General features: G+C 39.4%; 1 protein-coding gene across 17 annotated transcripts in view; it reads left to right on the forward strand.

Annotated features, from left to right (window-relative positions):
- C10H2orf76 (chromosome 10 C2orf76 homolog) overlaps positions 1 to 23,746 on the forward strand; it is a 113,325-nt gene that overhangs the window by 6,862 nt on the left and 82,717 nt on the right. For 13 of the 17 annotated variants that reach the window (XM_031651185.1, XM_003909210.4, XM_017947932.3 and 10 more), the window contains exon 2: positions 12,697 to 12,841. In XM_031651185.1, the coding sequence (XP_031507045.1) occupies positions 12,709 to 12,841 (133 nt within the window). In that variant the 5' untranslated portion in view covers positions 12,697 to 12,708. Of the gene's footprint in view, positions 1 to 1,836; positions 2,262 to 6,804; positions 6,911 to 11,462; positions 12,512 to 12,696; positions 12,842 to 23,746 lie in introns of those variants that run through there. The other 4 variants (XM_031651187.1, XM_031651188.1, XM_031651186.1 and 1 more) reach the window with 4 other exon arrangements.

Below are 23,746 nucleotides of genomic sequence, written 5' to 3' on the forward strand. Positions count from 1 at the left end.
ACAACATTTTTTTTTTTAATAAAATGACATATTTAAATGCTATTTAATTGCACTTAAGGATTATTTACTCCAAAATCATTAAGGGCAGTTTCAGAATCATTTGCATATTCAGTGATTTTCTTCTTAGCAATTTCCTGCTCTTTCTCCTTTTATACGTGCTCACGTTTGCCAATTCAGTTTCCTCACATAAAGGAGCAGTAACAACCGTGTTTCATATATTCTTTTTATTGATTTATTTGTTTTAAAAGGAAGGTGATGGACTCTCTGCCCTGTGATACTGGTTCCTAAATCTTGAGGAGAATTAAGCATTTAGCATGATTACATATACATACGTACATATGTATATATATGTAATCACTCTAATATACTCTTTCTGTATATAACCTGTCTATAATGAAAGAGAGAATCTGGTGTTAAAAGGAAAACTTTTGACAATTCAATTTAGCAGCGTTTAAGTAAAGAATGCATTAATTAGGCAGCGTCTGAACTAGTAAAGGTTCAGAGAGCACTAACCAGCAACAGTATTTTCTGTCTGTAAATACCCATCAGGCAGTATTTATGGTCAGAAAACAGAAGTGAGAGACCGAAATAGTCTGACTGGCTACAGCTTGGCTTTTGCCTTATTTTGACATGTTTTGGCAGTTTGCAGCCTGTATTGGCTGAAAGTTTGGCTGCTGTGATTGGCTGAGGCTCCGTTACTTACTACAATAATACACTTGCAAGTTAGGTTGCAGCTTGTTTACATAGTAAGATAGGATGCAGTTCATTACCTATGGAGGCAGCTTTAGGTCAGATTTAATTGAACAGTGGTTACAACCTTCCCTTTTTGAAAGTTGTACCTTTTTTGTTTGGATAAGACAAACTTTAAAGGAAAGTTGATATATGACAAGTGTGATTTTACAGTACTTAAATTTAGGGAGTAGATGTGCTTTATAAATATTTTCGTTTTTCAAAATGATTCTCTCTAGGAATCTGTTAAAATTCTGGTCATAATTTCTTGGAAACCTGCGTGTGACATGAAGGAAGGTCAGCCAGTGTGCAAGTGGTTATAGGGTCTTCTCCATGTTAACTGCCTTAGTGCTTGATGCTTTGCCTACCCTTAAAGCTTCTAATAGCTCATTTTGGATTCCATTCTCTGACAAAAAGGTCAAGAAGATGCTTTCTTCAAATACCATAAGGCATATATACTGGGTTTTTGAGGTAGTACAGTCAATCCTAATTATTTTAGGCAGTACAGTCAATCCTAATTATTTTCAGATTCTGTATTTGCAAATTCATGTACATACTAACATTTTTTTGTAACCCCAAAAGCAATATTCATGGCACTTTCTTAGTCATTCTTGGACATGTGCAGAGCAGTGAAAATTTTGAGTCACTCAGTATGTTCCCAGCTGAGGTCAAACAAGACAACGCTCTGCCTTTTTTATTTTTTATTTTTTTGAGACAGGATCTCGCTCTGTTGCCCAGGCTGAGGCTGGAGTATAGTGGGACAGTCTCGGCTCACTGCAACCTCTGCCTCCCAGACTCAGGTGATCCTCCTACCTCAGCCTCCTGAGTAGCTGGGATTACAGGCGCACATTACCACACCCAGCTAATTTTGTTATTTTTTTCTTTTTTTTTGTAGAGACAGAGTCTTGCTATGTTGCCCAGGCTGATCTCAAACTCCTGGGCTCAAGTGATCCTCCCGCCTGGGCCCCCAGAAGTGCTGGTATTACAGGCATGAGCCACCGTGCCCAGTCGCGCTCTGCCTTCTTGTTTCAGCTCCTATATTGTAAACAAGTGACCAGTTTGTGGACTAGGTAGTGCCATGTTTTTTTCATTTTAATGCTTTTCTGTTGGTGATTCTGCTATTTAAAATGTCCCCCAAGCATAGCGCAGACATGCAGTCAAGTGTTCCTAGGCGCAGGAAGGCTGTGATGTGCCTTATGGAGAAAATACTGTGTCAGATAAGCTTTGTTCAGGCAGGCTGTGAGTGTTGTTGGCTGGGAGTTCAATGCTGATGAATCAGCAACACATAATGTCTCTTTCAACAGAAACATGCATGAAACAAGATGATGTATTGATCGTTTGCCAAAATGTGAAGACGGGCTCACAAGATCCTAATCCTGTAGTTGCCCTGGGAGCAGTGGTCCAGGATTTGCTAATTCAGTGTTCATAGCCAACTTTATAAACCATAACTGCTACCAACAAGCCGAACCAACTGTAGTGATGTTGGTTGTGAACTGACAGAGATCAGTGTAACATCAGCAATCAAGTATCTTGTGAGTGTTTTGTGCTTATCTGGATGCTTGGCTCTGAGCTTTCGTGTGTGGTGCCTAGTTTTTCACCCAGAAACCTGCCCCTGCCAGTTTATAACTCTGCAGCTCAGAGCTCTGCCCTGGGGAGACCAGCCAGCTTGGGAAGGGGAGCCACTGGGCAAGTTAAGGAGCATTGCATTTAGCTTGTTCTGGCTTTCCCTGGTTGCTGAATTTCCATCACAGGCTGCAGGACTGAAGGCTGAAGGCCCATCTCATCTATGGGGCCTCAAAGCTTCCAAGCTGTACTTCCCTCCTCACCATCCTTGCAGCTTGCACCAAAAAAGCAGCTGCAGAGGGGAGGGTGCTGGGCTGCTCTGATGCAGTGGTTACTGGCCAGGGAACTGGGGCTTCCATGCAAGGCAGTTCCTATGGAAGTTTTGTGTTTGCTTTGTTTGTCTGTAAGAGCTTCGTTTTGCTTTGCGTATGGACTTTTCTTCACTGCCCCAGACTAGCTGGGTAAGGTACTAGCTAGAACTACAGGTTTTTTAGGCAGAGAGGTTTAAAGACCTTCCTAAGCTCTAGGCACTCTTACTTTTCAAAACATCACCTGGGTCTTATATGTTGCAATATACCCATATCCTACATTAAATCTAACATGTATAATTATGAATAGAATCAAGTTGCTGTTGAACTGTTACATTTTAGAAATATATAATTAATATTAATTTTGTTTCTTTTTTCCCACATCTCAAACATTTTCTTGGGTCCTGTGTCTCTACTGCAAGATTGCCATGTTAGTGTGTCCTTAGAAAATGGAAGAAATCAGGTTTTGTTTCCTCCCTTTAACTGCTCATTAGTTCTACAAACATTTATCGAGGGTGGGCGTGGTGGCTCACACCTGTAATCCTGTGCTTTGGGAAGCTAATGCAGGAGGATTGCTTGAGCCCAGGAGTTCAGTACCCACCTGGACAACACAGTGAGACCCTAGCTCTACGCAACATTAACAATTTTAAAAAGAACATTTATGGGGCTTCTGAGGTGTCTCATGCTACACAAGCTGTTGGGTCTACAAAAACGGACCACACAGCATTCTTTCCCTTAAGGAGCTTGTGGGCCAGACCTCTAAAACAGATGACATCAATAGGGAGTGATAGGTACTGCCGCATCCAGAGGGGCCTATGGCTCAGCCTGGGGGAGAGGAGGAGCCCAGCTCAAAGGTGTCCTGCAGAAGATAGCCCCTGAGCTGGGTCTTGAAGGAGCCTCTGTGGGAAAGCAAAGAGGGCAAGGGGCGGAGGGATTTTGGAGAGAAGCTGGGCTGGAGAGGTGTGGTAGAGGTGTGGCAACAGCCTGGTGGGTGTGGGAAACTGAGCTGTCATTGTGGCTGCAGGGATATTTGAAAGGCAGATTTTGATGGTGATGTATACCACTGGAGAGGCAGCGAGGGGCTTGTACCATCCTGGACAAGTTCAGACTCCTCTGGGCGTGTGACCTGCTTCTGGTGCCTCTGAATGCTGTTTGGATTTATTTGGTGTTCCTTGGTACATAGCAGGAGTATAACTAAGTTCCTAGCCCTTCCCTCCTTTCCAATACTCTCGTAAGTTTGGTATTGTTTGCTTTGTTCTGTTATCTCTTCCTTCTTAAAAAGAAATGGAAATAGCTGAGTTTTTAAAATAACTTTTTGTTGATGCATACACATATATCAGAAAAGTGCAAATATAAGTATACAGGAAATAGCTTAATTTAAAAACATGATTGGTAAAACATCAAACAATATTAAAAAGTATATAAAACAAGTAACAGTCTCTTGGATTTCTGCCCTCAGAGATAGCCACTGTTAATGTTTTGGTAAAGGCTTTTCTGGACATCTCTCCATGCTTATGTTTACATGTAACATACTGACATTACAAACATGCGGTGATACTATACGCAGGCAGTTTTCTAATTTTTTTTTTTTTTTTTTTTTTTTTGAGACAGGGTCTGGCTTTGTCTCCCAGGCTGCAGTGCGGTGGTGCAATCTTGGCTCATGGCAACTTCCGCCTCCCAAGCTCAAACCATCCTCCCATCTCAGCCCCCCAACTACAGGCTTATGCCACCATGATGGGCTAATTTGTGTATTTTTAGTAGAGATAGGGTTTCACCACGTTGCCCAGGCTGGTCTCTTGAACTCCTGGACTCAAACAATCTGTCCGCTTTGGCCTGCCGAAGGGCTGGCATTACAAGTGTGAGCCACAGCACCCAGCCCTTTAACTTCTTTTTTTTTAAGACAGAATTTCACTCTTGTCGTCCAGGCTGCAGTACAATGGCACAATCTTGGCTCACTGCAACCTCTGCCTCCTGGGTTTAAGTGAGTCTCCTTTCTCAGCCTCCCGAGTAGCTGGGATTAGAGGTGTGCACCACCACACCTGCTTAACTTTGTATTTTTAGTAGAGACAGGGTTTCACCATGTTGGTCAGGCTGGTCTCTAACGCCTGACCTCAGGTGATCCACCTGCCTTGGCCTCCCAAAGTGCTGGGATTAAAGGTGTGAGCCACCGCACCCAGCCTAACTTGTTTTTTTACTCACTAGTATGTCATGGCCATCTTTCAAAGTTGGTATCCATACATCCATATCACCCTTTAATGACTGCAGGGTATTTTATTTTATTGCATGGCATAATTTACTTAACCGTATCTTTACTGGTGGACATTTAATTGGATTCTAATTTTGTTAACTATTAGAAACATTTCAGTGAAAGAAAATCTTTGAATGTACACTTTTGTGCACTTACAATCTTCTTGCAAAAGTTTTTATTAGGAAAAATGTCAAGCATTTACAAATGGAAAAGTATATGAGTCTTCATATATAACCAGCGTCAACAGTTAACAATGGTTTAGTATTTTTTTTTTTTTTTTTTTTTTTTTGAGACAGAGTCTTGCCCTGTTGCCCAGGCTGGAGAGTAGTGGTGTGGAGCACAGTACATAGTTCACTGCAGCCTCAAACTTCTGGCTCAAGTGATCCTTCTGCCTCAGTCTCCCAAGTAGCTAGGATTATAGATGTGTGTCATTGCACTCAGCTAATTAAAAACATTTTTTGTAGAGATGAGGTCTTGATATGTTGCCCAGGCTGGTCTTGAACTCCTGCGCTTAAGTGATCCTCCTGCCTCATCAGCCTCCTAAGTGCTGGGATTACAGGCATGGGCCACCATGCTTGGTCTCTACTAATGTTTTTTTAATCTACGCTTCTATAATTGTTTTTCCTCTGCTAGGGTATTTGAAAGCAAATACAGGTCATCATTTCACCTGTGTATTCCTCAGTCTTTTAAGATAAGGACTTAAAAACATAACCATAATATAATATAAACAGAATTAACATTAATTCCTAATATCATCTAATATTATACAAATTAGGATCCATACAAAGACTAAATGTTGCATTGGTTGAGATTATCTCTTTTAAGTCTCTTTTAATGTATAGCCTTCCTCTATTCTCTTTATTTCTCATGCCATTTGTTGAAGAAATCAAGTCATTTTTCCAGTACAATTTTCCACCATCTGAACTTGGCTGATGGCCTCCTTGTGGTGTCATTTAACATGTTCTTACACACTCTATCATAGCTGATAAACTGGGAATGAGATCTGGAGGCTTGATTCATTCATTAATATTGATTAGTCAGCTCAGGTGTTGTCAACCCCCGATGTACCCATGCTAAAGTTTCCCATCAGTCTTTTACCTGATGGTTTTAATGCCGCTTTATGATCATTACCTACACTCATTTCATTAGGGTTTTCAGAATGATAATTTTTAGAATCTTTTTATTTTGAGATAATTGTAGATTCACATGTAGATGTAGGAAATAATACAGAGATCCCATTTCCCCTTCATCCACTTTCTCCCATTGGCAACATCTTGCTTGAGTATAGTCCGATTTTACAGGCAGAAAATTTACATTGATACAAACAATGGACCTCATTTAGATTTCACTAGTTTTATATGCGTGTGTGTGTGTATGTGTATGCCTGCATGTGTATGCATTTAGTTCTGTGCAATTACATCGCATGTAGATAAAAATGGGTAACACCACAGTCAAGAATCAGAACATTCCATCACAAGGATCTCCCATTTTACCCTTTAATAGCCACAGACACCTCTTTCCCTCTCCTCCCTTAACCCCTAGCAACACCCTAATGCATTCTTCATTTCTGTATTTCTGTAATTTTGTCATCACAAGAATGACATAAAAATGGAATTATACAGTATGCAACCTTTTGAGACTGCCTTTTTTCATTCAGTTTGATTCCCTTGAGATTCACCCTGATTGTTGCCTGTATCAATAATTTATTTTTATTACTGACTAGTATTTCATGATATGGATATACTGCAGTTTGTCTGATCATTCATATGTTAAAGGGCATTTGATTTGTTTCCCAGTTTTGTGGTATTACACATGGATATGCTGTGCACATTCATGTACAGGTTTTTGTGTCAATGTAAATTTTTGTTTCTCTGGCATAAATGCCCAAGAATGCAATTACTGTGTTATATAATGGGTATGCCTAGTTTTGTGAGAAATTGCCATATTCTTTTTCAGGCTGGCTAGTACCATTTTACATTTCTACCACCAATGTATATGAATTTCTCCACCCTCACCAACATTTGGGGCTCTTGCTGTGTTTTATTTTAGCCATCCTGATAAGGTATGTAAATTGGGATTTTAAAAATTTTATTCTTTTAGTACTTTTTAGCTGTAGTTCTTCTATAAAGAAGAAACTTTTTTTCATCAGCTATTTGGTAACACTGAAATATTGTCTGTACAAGAAAGGAAGGGTAAAATGTTTGATTTCTTATTTCCACCAACCCTCACTTGGAAAGCCACTTTTCAGAAAAACAAATTAGTGCCCTGTTAGCCGCCAGAATGACTAGCTTTTTAGAGGTGTCATTATGAACTCTTGGGTTTATAAAATAATTGATATGATTGTCTTCTCAGGGTGAATTATTAGAAAAGAAATTGCCATATCAAAGGGTAGACAAATTTAAAATTTTGATACAGATTACCTACTCACCTCCAGATAGGCTGTTTCATTTTATATTCTTGCCAGTAGTTTATAAAAAATATTTGTTTCTCCATATCCTTGCCAACACTGGTTGGCCAGTTTTTAATTTTTCTTATTATACCAGTCTTATGGCAGAATTGATATCTGTTTCTCTTTCAGTTCTTTAGTTGGAAGTAAAGCTGATCTTTTCACATTATTGGCTTAAGTTTAGCCAGTTGCCTGTTAATTACCTTTATCCTTGTTTATATTAGGATATTGGTCTCTTTTTACATTTTTATGTTGTTACAACTATTAAGTCTTTTCCTTGATGACTGCTGCTTTGTCTTTGCTTAGAGCTTTTACTATCTTAAGATTATAAAAATATGTACCTATTTTCTTCTGGTGCCTCTTTATGATTTTATAGTTAAATATTTGTTTCATGGAGAGGTTGTTTTGTATAAGGAGTGAGATAAGAATCCATTATTACTTTTCCCCAAATCCATTATTAGTTTTCTCAATGCCATTTATTGAGGAAACTATCTTTTCCTCACTAATTTGAGATGCCACTTTCATCTTATATTAAATTTTCTATAATCTTAAGTCTGAGTTATCTGTTAGATTTCACAGATTTGTCCATCTATTCCTGTTCCAGTATCAAAGTTTATATTACTATGGCTTGATTTTGCATTTAAAATAGGTGTTATTGGATTTTGTAAAATTATGAAAATCAAACAAGCTTTTTCCTGTATAACGGTTGCTTTATAATGTGTTTTAATAATTGGTGTCACTGGTCTCTTTTCTTTTTTGTTGTTTTATGACTTTGCTGACAAAGGTCACAGATTCTTCTAGATGGATTTTAGAATTATTTGTGTCAAGATTCCCAAACAGCCCTTTTTAATTTTGATTGGGATTTTATTCAATGCATAGGTCAATTTAGGGAGACTTGATTTCTTTACTACTTTGAACCTTTGTAGTTAAGGACATTGTCTATCATTTCATTTATTTAAATCTTTTATGTCCTTGAATATTTTTTGTTAATTTATCCCAAAGTTTATTTTTATTGGCTTCTCTGCCTTTTCATTTGAGGAATGCTTTTTAAAATTGATCACATTCACTTTTTTTTAAAAACTAGGCCAAACCTTCTGGGAAAAATGTCAGATTTTATTATCTGTAAAATTAGTCTTCTAAGCTGCCTCTTCAGTATGTCATCCTCTCTAGGCAGACAAGCCTGTGTCCCACTGTCCTTAAGGCAAATTAGATAATGGTCCTTCTGATATTGTTTTGTTACTGAGTATAAATTGAAGCACATTTTTTAGAAAAATGACAATAGTTGCCCAAAATTAGATATAACTCAGATTTTGGGGTTTTAAATGGAAAAGTTCAACTATTTAAGTACAGCATATGGGCAGCTTTTTATTAAGTGAAAATAACAAACCTGTAATTGTGAAAAACAGTTTCATGAGGAATGCAAGTGCCAGCCTGCCCAGCCTTCGCTTCATTACATCTGGGAATTTATATTTATCTGCTGCTTAGCTGTCTTTATACCCAAACCTATTTTAGTCTAAATAGAATAATGATGATAAAAGCAGCTACTACTTACTGAGATCCTCCGATGTGCGAGGAATTGTGTTTAATGTATGTTAATTTCTTAAATTAATGGAACAACTTGTTTTTTTGTTTGTTTGTTTTTTGAGACGGAGTGTCACTCTGATGCCCAGGCTGGAGTGCAGTGGTGCAATCTCAGCTCACTGCAACCTCCACCTCCCTGCCTCAGCCTCCCGAGTAGCTGGGACTACGCCTGGCTAACATGGAACAGCTTTTCAAGGATTTCTTATTTTATAACACAGCTAAGAAGCAGAGTTGATCTTTAAGTTAAATAGTTAAATCTGTCCAACTCTAGGCTCTTAGGGACACTGGGCTGCATTATAGGGCTTCCCTGTGTGTGTGTGTGTGTGTGTGTGTATGTGTGTAGGTGTGTGCATATATGTGTGTTTGGGAGGGCTTTTTTGTTGTTTTGGGGGGTGAGAAGAGGGAGACGTGGTCATAGCTTTAGCAAACCTGTCAACACTGCTTCTGAAATACAAGAGGCTTCTATATGTCTCTTTCTCAGGAGGTATTCCTTATTGAGTACTTCAGTATATTTAAAATTTTAATTTTGTAGATGTTTGCTGAACTGCTATTATGTGATAGATTCTGGGATCAGATTTTCAGAGCAGCATTGTAAGCCAGATTTAATAAGAAATAGTGAAGTAACTAATATTGAAATTGTGAAAAGATTTGTTAAACTAATTAACCACAAAACATGCTTATAAGATTCAGAGAGACTTTCCAAGCCAAATTAATGTGACTTGCTTGTGTGTGTTATAAAATATCCCAGACGTAGTAAAAGGCATAAAGAATGATATACTTTGGGAGGCCGAGCCAGGCGGATCACCCGAGGTCAGGAGTTGGAGACCAGCCTGGCCAACATGGTGAAACCCCATCTCTACTAAAAATACAAAAATTAGCCAGGCGTGGTGGCTATAGTCCCACCTGTAGTCCCAGCTGCTCACGAGGCTGAGGCAGGAGAGTTGCTTGAACCCCGGAGAGGGAGGTTGTGATGAGCCAAGATGGCGCCACCACACTGCAGCCTGGCGACAGAGTGAGACTCTGTCTCAAAACAAACAAACAAAAAGCCATATACCTAACATCTGCTTAAGATATAAAATGTTACTAATATAATTGAAGCCCCAATTTATTACTTCCCAAGTACATAATTCTTCCTACACTTCAGGTGATTGTCTCCTTTCTTTTTTCTTTTTTTCTTTTTTTTTTTTTTTTGAGACCGAGTCTTGCTTTGGCACCCAGGCTGGAGTGCAGTGGCACGATATCCGATCACGGCAGCCTGCGTCTCCCGGGTTCAGGAGATTCTCCTGCCTGCCTCAGCCTCCTGAGTAGCTGGGATTTCAGGCACCCGCCACCATGCCTGGCTAATTTTTGTATTTTTATTAGAGGCTGGGTTTCACCATATTGGCCAGGATAGTCTCGAACTCCTGACTTCAAACCATCCTTCCGCCTCAGCCTCCCAAAGTGCAGGTATTACAGGGGTGAGCCACCGTGCCTGACTAATTGTCTCGTATGAAACAAAATAAAGACTATGTTTATGAACTTTGTATAAATGATAGTACGGGATGCTCTGATTCTTCTGCAACTTGCTTTTTTCCACTCATGGTAGTATTTTTGAGATTTATCCATGTTGATGCTTGTAGTTCCAATCCATTCATTTCGATTGCTTGTCATATTTCATCGTATGAGTACCCCATCCTTTTCTTATCTGTTCTGCCATTGATGGACAGTTGTTTCCAGTTTTTGCAGTTAAAAAATGACACTGCTATTAATATTTTATGGTTCCTCCTTGTGAGATTCCTTAGGGTACCTATGTATGAATGAAATTGTAGGATCAAAAGGTATGTGTATCTTCAGTTTTACTAAAGATTGCCTAATTGTCTCCAAAAGTACTACTCCTTTAAGTGCCTGCTGTCACTGATGAGGTTTTCATTGTTCTCTACCCTTGCCAGTAGGAGGTATTGTTAGACTTTGTAATTTATCAGTTAGACGAGTGATATGTCTCATTGTTATTTTGAATTTCCCTGACTACTAGTGAGGTCCTATAGCTTTCCTTACATTTATCAGTATTACAGGTATTTTTTTTTCTAATACTTACTCTTACTGTATATTATGGTTTAAAGTTACATGCAAAGTTGTAAGTAGCACAAAGTAGGTATTACTAGATAGAACTACGCCCTGCTTGTATCTTTAAAACAAATGGGTTTTTGATACTTCAGAAAGTGAATGTGAGAGTTAGAGTTACATCTTTCAACACAGATAAATGAAAAGCGATGCTGAAAGGCTTGTGGAAGCTACATATAATACACCATGTATTAAAGTTAACCATGCTGTGTATCTGTGGGCACAGTACTTCAGCCTATTTGTGTTTCACTTTTTCTGTATGAGATGATCTTACCAACCTCACAGGGTGATTGGAGGTGAGTGGGCAGTCGATGATAGAATGAGTGCTAAGCACTTAGAATAGTATCTGGCATGTAAGCATTGTTGATATATAACAGAAAGTGTTGCTGGGCATGGTGGCTCACACCTATAATCCCAGCACTTTCAGAGGCTAAGGCAGGAGGATCACTTGAGCTCAGGAGTTGGAGACCAGCCTGGGTAACAGAGTGAGACCCTGTCTCAAACAAAACAAAATAAAGTTAAAAAATATATATAGAAAGTGTTGTTATTGCTGCACATAATAGTCTATTTTCTGTAGATTGAAATGATACGAATTAGAGTGTAAAATTACCTATTGGAATGGTGTGTGTGAGTCACTGCTCTGTCATCCCAGGGCAGGAAATGCTGGTGGAATTGGGGAGGGTACACGGGACTTCTGATGTGTTTTCTTCCTAAAAGTTGATGCAGTTGCATCAGAATGTTAAGATTTGACAGGATAGTGTAGCAGGTTCTTTTTTTTTTAACTGTTTGCTTAAGATACTTCAAAACAAAAATATTTTTTAAGCATGGAAAAAAACATTGGCAACTGTGCAGAAATTTTTTGGAGGAAATAATTTGGGGTGGTTTTCCAATTTGGGTGTGTGTGTGTGTGTGTATGTATGTGTGTGTGTGTGTGTGTGTATTAGAAAGCATGGACTTTGGAATTAAATTGATGCTTCAATCCTGACTCCATTATTTGCCAGCTTTATGATTTGGGGCAGTTGATGCAATCTCTCCAAGTCAGTCTTCTCATCTTTAAAATGTTATCTCACTTAATTCTCTCACTAAAGCATGAGGCAAAATGCTTCATGGTTTGGTGAGAGAATTGAATGAATTAAATGAGATAACATTAAGACCTGGCACATGTGCCTAGTACTTAGTTTTAGGATGAAATATACATACTGAGCTTTAGTAATGTGAAAGACGGGTACACCATCATATATAATTAAATCAGCCCTGAAATCTGGCAGCATTTATGAGATTGAAATGCTGTCTGTTGATAGTTGATTCTAATATAAATGTGCTTCCATCTCAGGGCCAACTGAGGGGCCCACTGACATAGGGTACCCACAATAGGCGTGTGTTTGCCATGTGTTTGTGTTTGGCCATTCTGCTTCTCTGCTTCCACACGTATACACGCCCCTGTGTTACTCTGGTTCATTTTCTGTACCCTGTCAGTTTTCTGCTGGTTAGAACATCTGTGTCTGTGACAGAGCCGTCCAGGATTGCAGTGGATAGGTGGGCATAATCACTCGACCCTTCTGGGGACTCTGGAACCTGGCTTCTGTTTGGGAACTCTGTCAGTCATCATGCAGCGTGGAAGAGGGGGCTGGTGCCGGAGAGCTGATAGAGATGCAGGCTAGGTGCTGGTAGACAGCTGTGAGCTGGCTTCATTCAGATGTTTCTCGTGTCTCTCGCCACAGGAATTTCCTCACATGGCTCCTGAAGAAGTGACCATCACAGTTCGCCTCATCCGTTCCTTTGAGCATCGTAATTTCAAACCTATAGTGTATCATGGAGTGAATTTGGACCAAACTGTAAAGGAATTTATCGTATTTCTAAAGCAAGGTATGAGATGTGAAAGCCATTTTGTTTTACTAGTATTTTTTAAAAATAGCTGACTATGACATTAATAATATAATCTTGAACAAATCCTAAAGTACTTTGAAAGATTAACCTGGGTTCTAAGCCAGGTGCTGGGTGAGCCCCTATTCTAGGCCCTGGCATGTGCAGAGGGCCTCCCTCAAGGATTCTCACTGAATAGTCTGTGTCCTCATGAGGGATTGTGACCGTCATTTTTGGCTTTTTTTTTTTTTAATTAAAAAAAGGCAATATCTAGGTTTGTTGTTAATGGGCTTATGTATTTGGAGGTTGATTAGCAAGGGAGTGCAGTGTAGCTGATTGTGGTACCCAGCTGAGCACAGCGGGTGTGGGGTGGTCACATGGGGAAGCGTGGAGGGAGGGGAGCGGGGGCCGTACAGCAGGAAGTCATGAGAGCTGCTGATAATTGTGGTCACAGACACAGAAACGGTGGTGCTAGTTTATTGTTTCAAACTAAAAGTATGCATGAAGTTAGTCTTCATTCTGTTACGTCCTCAATGGGTTTCTCTTCTCTGTTTTTAATTATTGAAGTGTTCTAATCGTCGACCTTTGAGAAAACATCTAAAATAAGGTTCTATTATTTTAATTGAAGTGTTATTTATATATGCTGCAATCTGCAGATTTCTTGTATAGTTCCATTGGTTTTGACGAATAATATTGCTGTATGTCCAATGTAATTTTTGTTTACTTTGACATCATTTCAGAGTCATAGACAAGTTGCAGGAACAGGACAAAGAATTCCTGGATGCTCTTCACACAGATTCCCTGTGTGAACATTTTGTTATGTTTGTTTTATTCCTGTGGAGGCCAGAGCAACTCCATCTTGGATGCTGGTCTGCCATATTGACTTCTCATTAGCCCCAGTTTCGAGATGCCTCTAAGATTTCCAGGTTATCTACTGTTCCTTGTGTAAGAACAGGTACTTACTATAAATCCTGACCTTAGGTCGAACAACCTTGATGTTACTGTGCTTTGCTTGCCCTGCACATCCCTTCAGATCACCCTTTCCTATGGTATAAGCCCTGGGTCTGGGGGATAATGGTGTATGGATCCATTGTCCTGTCCTGCCGAAGCCTGAGACACAGACATGGCTTCTGTTTGTAAGTTCCTATTCAATATGTCTTTCTAAGAAACTGAATGTGTCAGCCTCTTTCTTCAGCCTCTCAGCTTCCTCGGACTTTCTGGGGTAGGTTCACATAGACCTGCTCACCTTGAAACGATTCTCCTCACTCCCTCCCCTCTCTCCTCTTCCCCGTTCTCTCTCACTCTCCTCACTCCCTCCCCTCTCTCCTCTTCCCCGTTCTCTCTCATTCTCCTCACTCCCCTCTCTCCTCTTCCCCGTTCTCTCATTCTCCTCACTCCCCCAGATAAGGTAGCATCCTCAACAAAGAAGAGTAAAATTTTAGAGAAGTGACAAGACAAAGGAAATGAACTCTGAATCTCTCAGGGTGACAACTTGTGGGAAGGTGAATAACCAATAGATAGTTACTAAAGCTCGTTAATGTGGATTCTGTTGTGCCATCTCTAGACTGATAAGGGTCTAAAGTTGTCTTCAGTGGTTAACCGTTGTTTTCCCTGGTAGAGAGGTGGGCGGGATACCTTTTGTCTTTGTAAATCTATTGTATGTCCTGATTTTAGGCAAACAGAGGGAGGGCTGAGAGCTTTCCTGCATCTGCTGCTGCTTAATTGCCCTTAGCTAAAAAAAAAATCCTTAGCTAAAGAGGCGTATTTTGAGGGCCACTTCCTGGTCTCTGACAGTGTCAATTAGAAAGTGTCGTGCTTTTGAGAGGTCGTTATCCAAAGCATAGTCAGAGTTTGAAATAGAAACAAATCCCTACTTTTTATTTATAATCTTTATGTGTATTATGGGTTGCGGTGTTTCTTAATGTTGATATAGCAAGTGCTATGATGTTCTTTGTACAGTGCAGACTAGGTTCTTGAAGTCCTTGAGAATAAGATGTGTTTTCAAGCTGCTGCAGTGGCAGGGGAAGATGTCTCTGTCCCAGGGTCATGGTGTTCTTTTCTTCCCAGGTACCACGATGCCTTCCCCAGCAGAGCAGTGGTACTGGTCACAGTGAGATGCGCAGACCCGCCTCCTCACACCTTTCATCTGCAGTGGGAATAACAGCCACTGCTTGTTTCAGTTGTGCACTTAAGGAAATGTGTTCCACTGAGTAAAAGGTGAACTTTTGGGGTACAGGCTTTTTTGCGTTGTGGGCTCTGTGTCCAACCCTATCTTTGTCATCTGATTTGAGCTACTATGGAACTCTGAAAGGTTGATGGGCCACATATTTGCCTTTTATGAATTGTGTACATAACAAAGACCAAATAGTTTGATAGTGAAGGATTTTTGAAATGTGTCATAATAATAATGATAGCAAACATGACTATGTATCAGGTACTATACTAAGAATTTTACCTAGAGTATCCATTTCATCCTCACAGCATCCCTCTAAAGTTGGAACCATTTTACAGGTGAAGAAACTAAGGAACAGAGGGTTTAAGAAGCTTGCTTGGCCACCTGCAGTGGATCATGTCTGTAATCCCAGCAATTTGGGAGGCCAAGGCAGGAGGATCACTTGGGCCCAGGAGCTTGAGGCCAGCCGGGGCAATATAGCAAGACCCTGTCTCTCCAAAAATCAAAAACAAAAACAAAAAACAAAACAAAAACTAGCCGGGCATGGGGGCATACATCTGTAGTGCCAGCACTCAGGAGGCTGCGGTGGGAAGATCGCTTGAGCCCAGGAAGTTTAGGCTGCAGTGAGCTTTGATTGCACTACTGCACTCTAGTCTGGGCCACAGAGCAAGATTATGCCTCAAAATAAATAAATAAATAAATAAAACTTTCCTGATGTTGCACGGGTAGTAAAAGGCAAAGCTGCAAATCAACCCAGGCATATTAACTATCAAACATGTACTCTTACTAAACACTGCACTAAATTGCTTCTTTATTCTTCTCTACTGCCTCACTTGCTTGAGTGGGATCTCTGAAATAAATGGATGGACTCTGTGTCAAAAGGGTCTTTGAATGTAGTTCATCTTGCTCTAGTATTTTGAATGCTGAGTGCTAGCGAGATTGTTTGGCAGTGGCATAGGGAATTTTGTACAGTCACAGAAATGGTCATTGTGAAGAAAGATCTCTTGGAGTTATTTTACATACTTTATTGCCTCCCTTTCTTTTTAAATTAAATTTTATTTTTTGATCCTCCTCCCTCCCCAAGGCTTTCTAAATGTTATTTTCTTTTGTAGTCATGTTTTGCCATCTACAGGTTAACCTAGTTACCTGCCATCATTCTTTGTAGTTTCTCCTCAGCCAAAAAGTTTTGGTTAAATTTTATTCATTCCCCATTGAGAATCATGGCCCTAGAGCATCAGGTCATCAAAACCTTAAGTCGCATAAATACAATAAATATAAATGTATATATTTACATATAAATATAATAAACCTATTGCTGATGTATGAGAACTTTTTCTTTCTCTCTCTTTCTCTCTTTCTCTCTTTCTTTTCTTTCTTTTCTTTCATTTATTTATTTTGAGACATACTCTCGCTCTGTTGCCCAGACTGGCGTGCAGTGGTGTGGTCTCGGCTAACAACCTCTGCCTCCTAAGTTGAAGCGATTCTCCTGCCTCAGCCTCCTGAGTAGCTGGATTACAGGTGTGTGCCGCTATGCCTGGCTAATTTTGAATTTTTAGTAGAGACGGGGTTTCACCATGTTGGCAGACTGGTCTCAAACTTCTGATCTCAAGTGATCCATCTGCCTCAGCCTCCCAAAGTGCTGGGATTACAGGCATGAGCCACCACACCCCGGGCCTGGGAAATGGATATTAACCAGATATTATGATCATAGAGGTATCATAATATATTACCATCTATAGATGACTGTATTTTTTAGGTTCAGAATACTAGATGAACCAATTAGATAACATAAAATTATTTTAATTATTCTTAATTTGCAAGCATTTCGATTCTTACTAATACTTCAGATCTGGTTTCCAAATGTAAAGTCATCCCAACTATGAAAAAGAACACTGTGGAAGCTCTGTCCAACCTTCCAGTTCAGTCTGATGTTTTTCTCATGGTTAGACTGGGCTTATGAGTTTTTGAGAGGAAGGTCACAGAGGCACAGAGTGATTTTATCAGATCGTATCAGAGGTGTACGCTTTCCACATGATTTAGGATTATTGATGTTGACCTTGATTAAGTGGCAGAAGTCATGTCAAGTTGCTCCACTGTAAAGTTACTCTTTTTTTCCTTTCCTTTTCAAATTATACTTTTCAGAAGGAATTCATATCCACAGTTAAACACTCGGGGGTTATGCTCCCCTTCCTTTAGAATAAAATATGTACAAAAATCCTTTGGAGTTCTGTGTGGCAGACTTGACTTTGTTGCTCAGATTATGCTAGCTTTGGGAGCTCTTTCAGTTGCTTCCTGTGCTCCTCTGACACACGCCCTCAGTGTGCATGGGTGCACGTGTTCAGTACTTTTTCTTTCTGCTACTACAGGATGCTCCAGACTTGTCTTGTACATGTCCTGTTCCTAGAATCAGCTTTATTTCCAAAGAGTCTTGGTTCTTTTTTAGTAGAAAATGGTGTTAGAAACCAGGATCTAGGTAGTAGATGTGTTCATTGCTACTAGAGTGTTATTTCTTTCTTTCTTTTTTCTATGGTAGATATCTAAAGACCAAGGAGTGTCATTTTAAACTGTCTCAGCTGATCAGGCAAAGAAACATATGTGTCTATATTAACTTCTGCATATGTACATATGTATAAATATTTTTATATGTAACGATCTATATGTAAATATGTTAAACATGAATTCTTACTGATCTTTCCATCTCTGATCCATTACCCTATGGTTCATTCTAGCTTCCTCTCCTTGCTTATCTGTTAATTCCCACACCAACAGTGAGAAACGTGGTCCCACCATCTGCTATCCATTTATTTAATTGTTTAATTCTAGCATACAGGTGTAGCAGTGTATCCCCGTGGGAAGCACTTGAAGTCAGTTAGATACAGTCCTTTTGTGTCCTTTCGCCATAAGCACTGTAGTCTTACAAAATCTGTTCATTGCCAGAGTTATTTAGGTCAGCACTTTTTTTTCTACTCCCTTCAGTAAGGTTGTTGTAGCTTTTGTAGTACAGATAGATTAGATTCTCTTGTCACCACCTGCATTCTTTCCTGGGATCCCCTGACTTCTTAAATAATTTAAAAAAAAATTTTTTTTGAGAAAGGGTCTCACTCCAGTTGCCCAGGCTGGAGTGCAGTGGCATCATCTCGGCTCACTGCAACCTCAACCTCTTGGGCTCAGGTGATTCTCCCACCATAGCCTCCTAGCAACTGGGACTACTGATGCATGCCGCCATGCCTGGCCAATTTTTATTTTTATTTATTTATTTTATTTTATTTTTTATTTTTACTAGAGACGGGGTTTTACCATGTAGCCCAGGCTGGTCTCAAAACTCCTGGACTCAGGCAGTCTGCCTGCCTCAGCCTCCCAAAGTGCTGGGATTATAGGTATGAGTTGCTGCGCCCGACCTTTTTTTTTTTTTAACTTTGCATACATTGAGGTTCACTCTTTGTGCTACAAAGTTCTTTGGGTTTTTGACAAACGGGTAATGTCATGCAGCACCGTTACAGTGCCGTACAGAATAGTTTCACTGCCTAAAATATCCGCTGTGCTTCACTTCTTTATCCTCTCCCTCCCCATGCTGCACCCTTGGCAACTACTAATTTTTTTCTTATCTCTGTATATTTTCCAGAATGTCACTGAATTGGAATCATACAGTATGTAGACTTTTCAGAATGGCTTCTTTTACTTAGAAATATACATTGAAGGGGTCAGGCACAGTGGCTTATGCCTGTAATACCAACACTTTGGAAGGTGGAGGTAAGAGGATCACTTGAACCTGGGAGTTTGAGACCGGACTGGACAACACAGTATGACCCCATCTGTATTTAAAAAAAAAAAAAAAGAAACCTGCATTGAACATGCATTGAAGGGTCCTTCATGTCTTTTTGTGACAAGTCATGTCTTTCTATTCTCCATTAATCTGGAGCAGTCCCCCACCTTCTTTCGTTTTTGATTATATTAATTTTTAAAGAAAAATTTAGGCCAGTGTCTTATAGAATGTTACATAATTTGCATTTGTCTAGATTGTTTTCTCATTATTAGATTCAGGTTAAGCAGTTTTGGCAAGAATACCGTGTAGGTCAGGGGTTAACAAACTACAGTCTGTGGACCATATATGTACCACTTTTGTGCTTTAGTGGTAGAGTTGAATAGTTGTGACAGACACTGTCAAAGAGATGGAGACTCGTCCACAAAGCCTGAAATGCTGATTCGCTGGCCTTCCAAAATAGTTTGCTGGCCTTGATGTAGGTGATTCTTCCTTGTATCACATCAGGGAACACTAAATGTCAGTTTATCCCTTCATTGGTGATACAGATTTAAATCCTTTGGCTAAAGGTGCCATCCACCAGATTTTCCTGGTGTAAAGGTATCTTTCTGATTTATAAGTAGTCTATGGAGTGATAAATGTTGAGACCGTTTACGTATCTTGTTTCTAATGGTTTTAGCATTTATTGATGATCCTTATCTGAATCATTGGTGGTTGAAAAACTGTGATTTTTCCAATTCTGTGATTCTCTCTACATGTATTATCTGGCACTCTTCTGTAAAGAAACACTCCCTTGAAGCCTCTCTTTTTTCGAAAGGAATGCAATAATTTGACTGCAGCACAGTCGTAACGTATTATTGCCTTATCACGTGAGGCAGTTCCTTCAACATATTGTTAAGGCAATGCTTTCTTGTTTTTACTACTCTACTACAGGATGTACTGCAGATTCTTTAAGTAATTAACTCTATAATTTTAATACACAAAATCATACATGGCCTGGCATGGTGGCTCACACCGTAATCCCAGCACTTTGAGGGGCCAAAGCGGGAGGATGGCTTGAGCGCAGGAGTTTGAGACCAGTCTGAGTAACAGAGCAAGACCCTCATCTGTACTAAAAATTTAAAAACGTTGGCCTGGCCTGGTGGTGCCTGCCTGTAGCCGAGCTATTTGAGAGGCTGAGATGGGAGGATTGCTTCAGCCCGGGTGGTCGAGGCTGCAGTGAGCCATGATTGTGCCACTGCACTCCAGCCTGGGCAACAGAGAAAGACCCTGCTCAAACAAAACAAAACAAAACTATTTTTATCATCTCCGGCTATTAATCTTTGGAATGAGAGTATAACAACAGAGCGGGTATGCTAACCTAGGGATGGCAGGTGGCTTCTTCTAGGAAGGCAGTAATAGTGGGACTGGGGAAAGATAGAAAGGTTTCAGCTGTTTCCAGATTGTTCTACTTAGTTAAAAAAAATAGTAAAGGATCTATAGTAATATGACTACATGTTAACATTTGTAAAATCTGGTTGGTGGGTTAAATGAATTTTTTTGTTCTACTCTGTGCTTTTCTATAATTTAGATTATTTTATAATTAAAGTAAAAAGCATCTTAATATAGCTTAACCTTGGAATCTTACTATCATATCTGATAAAGATACCTTATCAGGTTTGAATGTTGGTGCATAGTTTTGATTACTAGGTGTTTGGTATTCTTTGTCCATATAGATTAGTCATTGGTTTAGTTTTATTTTTTTTCCTTTAGGTGTTTATGCTTTCTCAAAGGTCTTCTAATGTAGATCTAGCATCCAATAAGTTACAGGTTGTACCACTTCTATTTTTAGAGCCTTTAAAACTGTAAGGCAAAGAATTATTTTATTGCCTATTGATATTTCAGTGGTTTTCTAGACTTTATTGATTTTTGTATTGAAATGTGTGTTTTAACATTTCAGACTCCCCTGGGGCATCCTAATTTTCAGTAGTATATTTGTTAAGTTGCCTAAATTTTTCCACTGATTTTTTTTAATGGAGACTTAATGGTGTGAGAAAAGTTACTGGTTACCTTCTCGTGACCTTCCTTTCTATTAATGAAATATTAAATTAGTTTTTGCAACATTCTGAAGTCTTAAGTTCAAAGGTGGGAAAACATAAAATGAAAGAATAACTCAGTGCAAAGTGGGAAATAATTTTCAGAATATAATAGATATGTCATAGACTTTTGCTTTCAGCCAAGATGGAGTGGGACCAGGGGACCAGGCTTGCTCTTCTATATTAAACAACTAAAAAAACTATATATAATATATAAAACAATCATTTCCCTGGGATCGGGGAAACAGGCAAGGTGACCCCTATGATTGCGCCACTTTCCAGGCCACAGGGCGGAGAGAGGGAATTCAGCCAAAGCTGGTGGGTTCCATGAGTTTAGGAGTCAGAGCTGGCAGTCTGGAGTGGAGCCTGGAGAGTTCACAGGGCAGAGTACAGGAACATAGAGAGCTGTACAGAGAGATGGGGAGCTCTGAAGATTTGCAGAGGAACTTTGAAGGTATACAGAGTGTGAGTCTTCAGTTGTGTGTGGATCAGTGCAAGCAAATAAAGAAACCACTGGAAGCCTGGGAAAGAACCACCTAAAAGTAGTAGAATGAGAAATGCTCGGAGCTCCTACAGGGCTGGGAATAGATTTTATTCCACCTGTCGGAGCGGAAACCTTGTTATTCACAGGCTGTCGGGCAGAGTATCCAGAAGGGTGTTGCTGCAGTAGTAGAGCAAAATTAGCTGTAGACTGGATTCTGCCCTGGTCCCACCTAACAAAGTTCAGAAGCACAACGTGAACGGATCACATTGTTTCCAGGTAATTTAACTGTATCCCAGAAGAAAGCTCAAGAAAGCTTACAGGAATACAGATATATCCAGCACCCAACAAGATAAAATTTACAGTGTCTAGCATCAAATCAGAACTTACCAGGCATGCAAAGAAGCAAAAAATATGATCTATAATGAACAGAAAAAAAAAAATCAGTGGAAACCAACCCAGAAATATTGCAGGTGATAAAATTAGTCAGCAAAGATGACAGAGATAATTATAACCATATTGCAACTGTTCAAGAAGCTAGAGGAAAGATTGAGCATGTTGGCAATGGAAGATATTTAAAAATACCTGAATTGAAAATAGTGTCTGAGATGGGTATACACTGGACAGGATTAGCCTGCAGATTAGATGCTGCAGGAGAAAAGTTAGTCAACTTGAAAACTTAGCAATAAAACAATCTAAGATGAAACACAGAAAAAGACTGGAAAAAATAAAGCAGTGGGGAGGTATGGGACAACTTCTGGTAGCCAAATATACGTGTCATTGGAGATGGTGAAGGAGAGGGGGATGGGGGACAGACGATATATTTGAAGAAATAATGGTTGAAAATTTTACAAATATGATAAAAACTAGAGACTCACAATTCCAAGCAGTTCAACAAATCCCAGCCAAAAGAAACATGAAGAAAGCCACAGCAATGTATACCGTAGTCTAACTGCTTAACTGGTGATAAAGAAAAAAAATCTTAAAAGCAGCAAGAGAAAAAAGAACACATTACATAAAAAGGAACAAAGATGAAATTGACAGCTGACTTCTCATCAGAATCAATGCGTGCCAGAAAGAAGATACTGGATTAACTTTTTTTTTTTGTTTGAGATGGAGTCTTGCTCTGTCGCCCAGGCTGAAGTGCAGTGGCACGATCTTGGCTCACTGCAACCTCTGCCTCCCAGGTTCAAGCGATTCTCTTGCCTCAGCTGCCCAAGTAGCTGGGACTACAGGCATGTGCCACCATGCTCAGCTAATTCTTTTCGTATTTTTAGTAGAGATGGGGTTTCATCATGCTGGCCAGGCTGGTCTCGAACTCCTGACCTCAAGTGATCCACCTGCCTCAGCCTCCCAAAGTGCTGAGATTACAGATGTGAGCCACCACGCCCGGCCTGGAGTAACTTCTTTAAGGCAGTTAAGGAATGAAGCCAACATGAAGATGTTTTCAGATATACCAAAGCTGAAAGAGTTCATCACCTGGAGATCTGCACTGTAAGAAATGTTAGAAGGCCTTCTTCAGACATAAGGAAAATGATACCAGATATAAATCTGGATGCGCACAGAGAAATAGTACTGGAAATGGTAAATACAATAAATATAAAATATTTTTTCTTATTTTAAAAAAATTTAAAAAATATATTTGACCATTTATAGAAACACAACCACAATGTATTATGGGTTTTGTGGGAAATTTATGACAGCAGTAGCACGAAGGCCAGCAGAGGAGAAATGGAAAAATCTTTTGCTGTTACAAAGTGCTATAGTATCATTTGGAGGTACAGTGATAAAGATGTTTACTGTAAACCTCAAAGCACCTCCTGCCTCCCAACCCCATAATCTAAGGGTTACAGCTAATGAGCTAACAAAAGAGATAAAATGGAATCGTAAAAGATTGTCAAATAGACAATCCAAAAAAAGAGAGAAAAAGGAAATAGAGAACAAATGGACAAATTTAAAGGAATAGCAAGATTTTAACCATATCAATAATCACACTGAAAGTAAGTGGTCTAAATACCCCAATTAAAAGACAGACATGTAATGGGAAGTCCCAATTATATGTTGCCTACAAGCAGTGTACTTTAAAGATAAAAATCAAGTTAGAATAGAAGGATAAGAAAGTTATACCATGCTGATATGAATCCAAAGAAAGGTGGAGGGACTATATTAGTATCAGATGAAGTAGATTTTAGAGCAAAATATTACTAGGGATAAAACTATTGCTTCATAATGATAAAGGCATCAATTGAGAGGACATAACGATGTACCTAACAACTGAATTTCAAAATAAATGAAGTAAAAACTCATACAACTGCAGGAAGAAATAGATGAATGGAACAAATAGAAAATCAGTAAGGATCCGGAGAACTGAAAAACACTAGCAACCCAGTTAACTGAATTGACATTTATAGAATCTTGC

This window comes from Papio anubis, chromosome 10, assembly GCF_008728515.1.
Source record: "Papio anubis isolate 15944 chromosome 10, Panubis1.0, whole genome shotgun sequence".
NCBI lineage: Eukaryota > Metazoa > Chordata > Mammalia > Primates > Cercopithecidae > Papio > Papio anubis.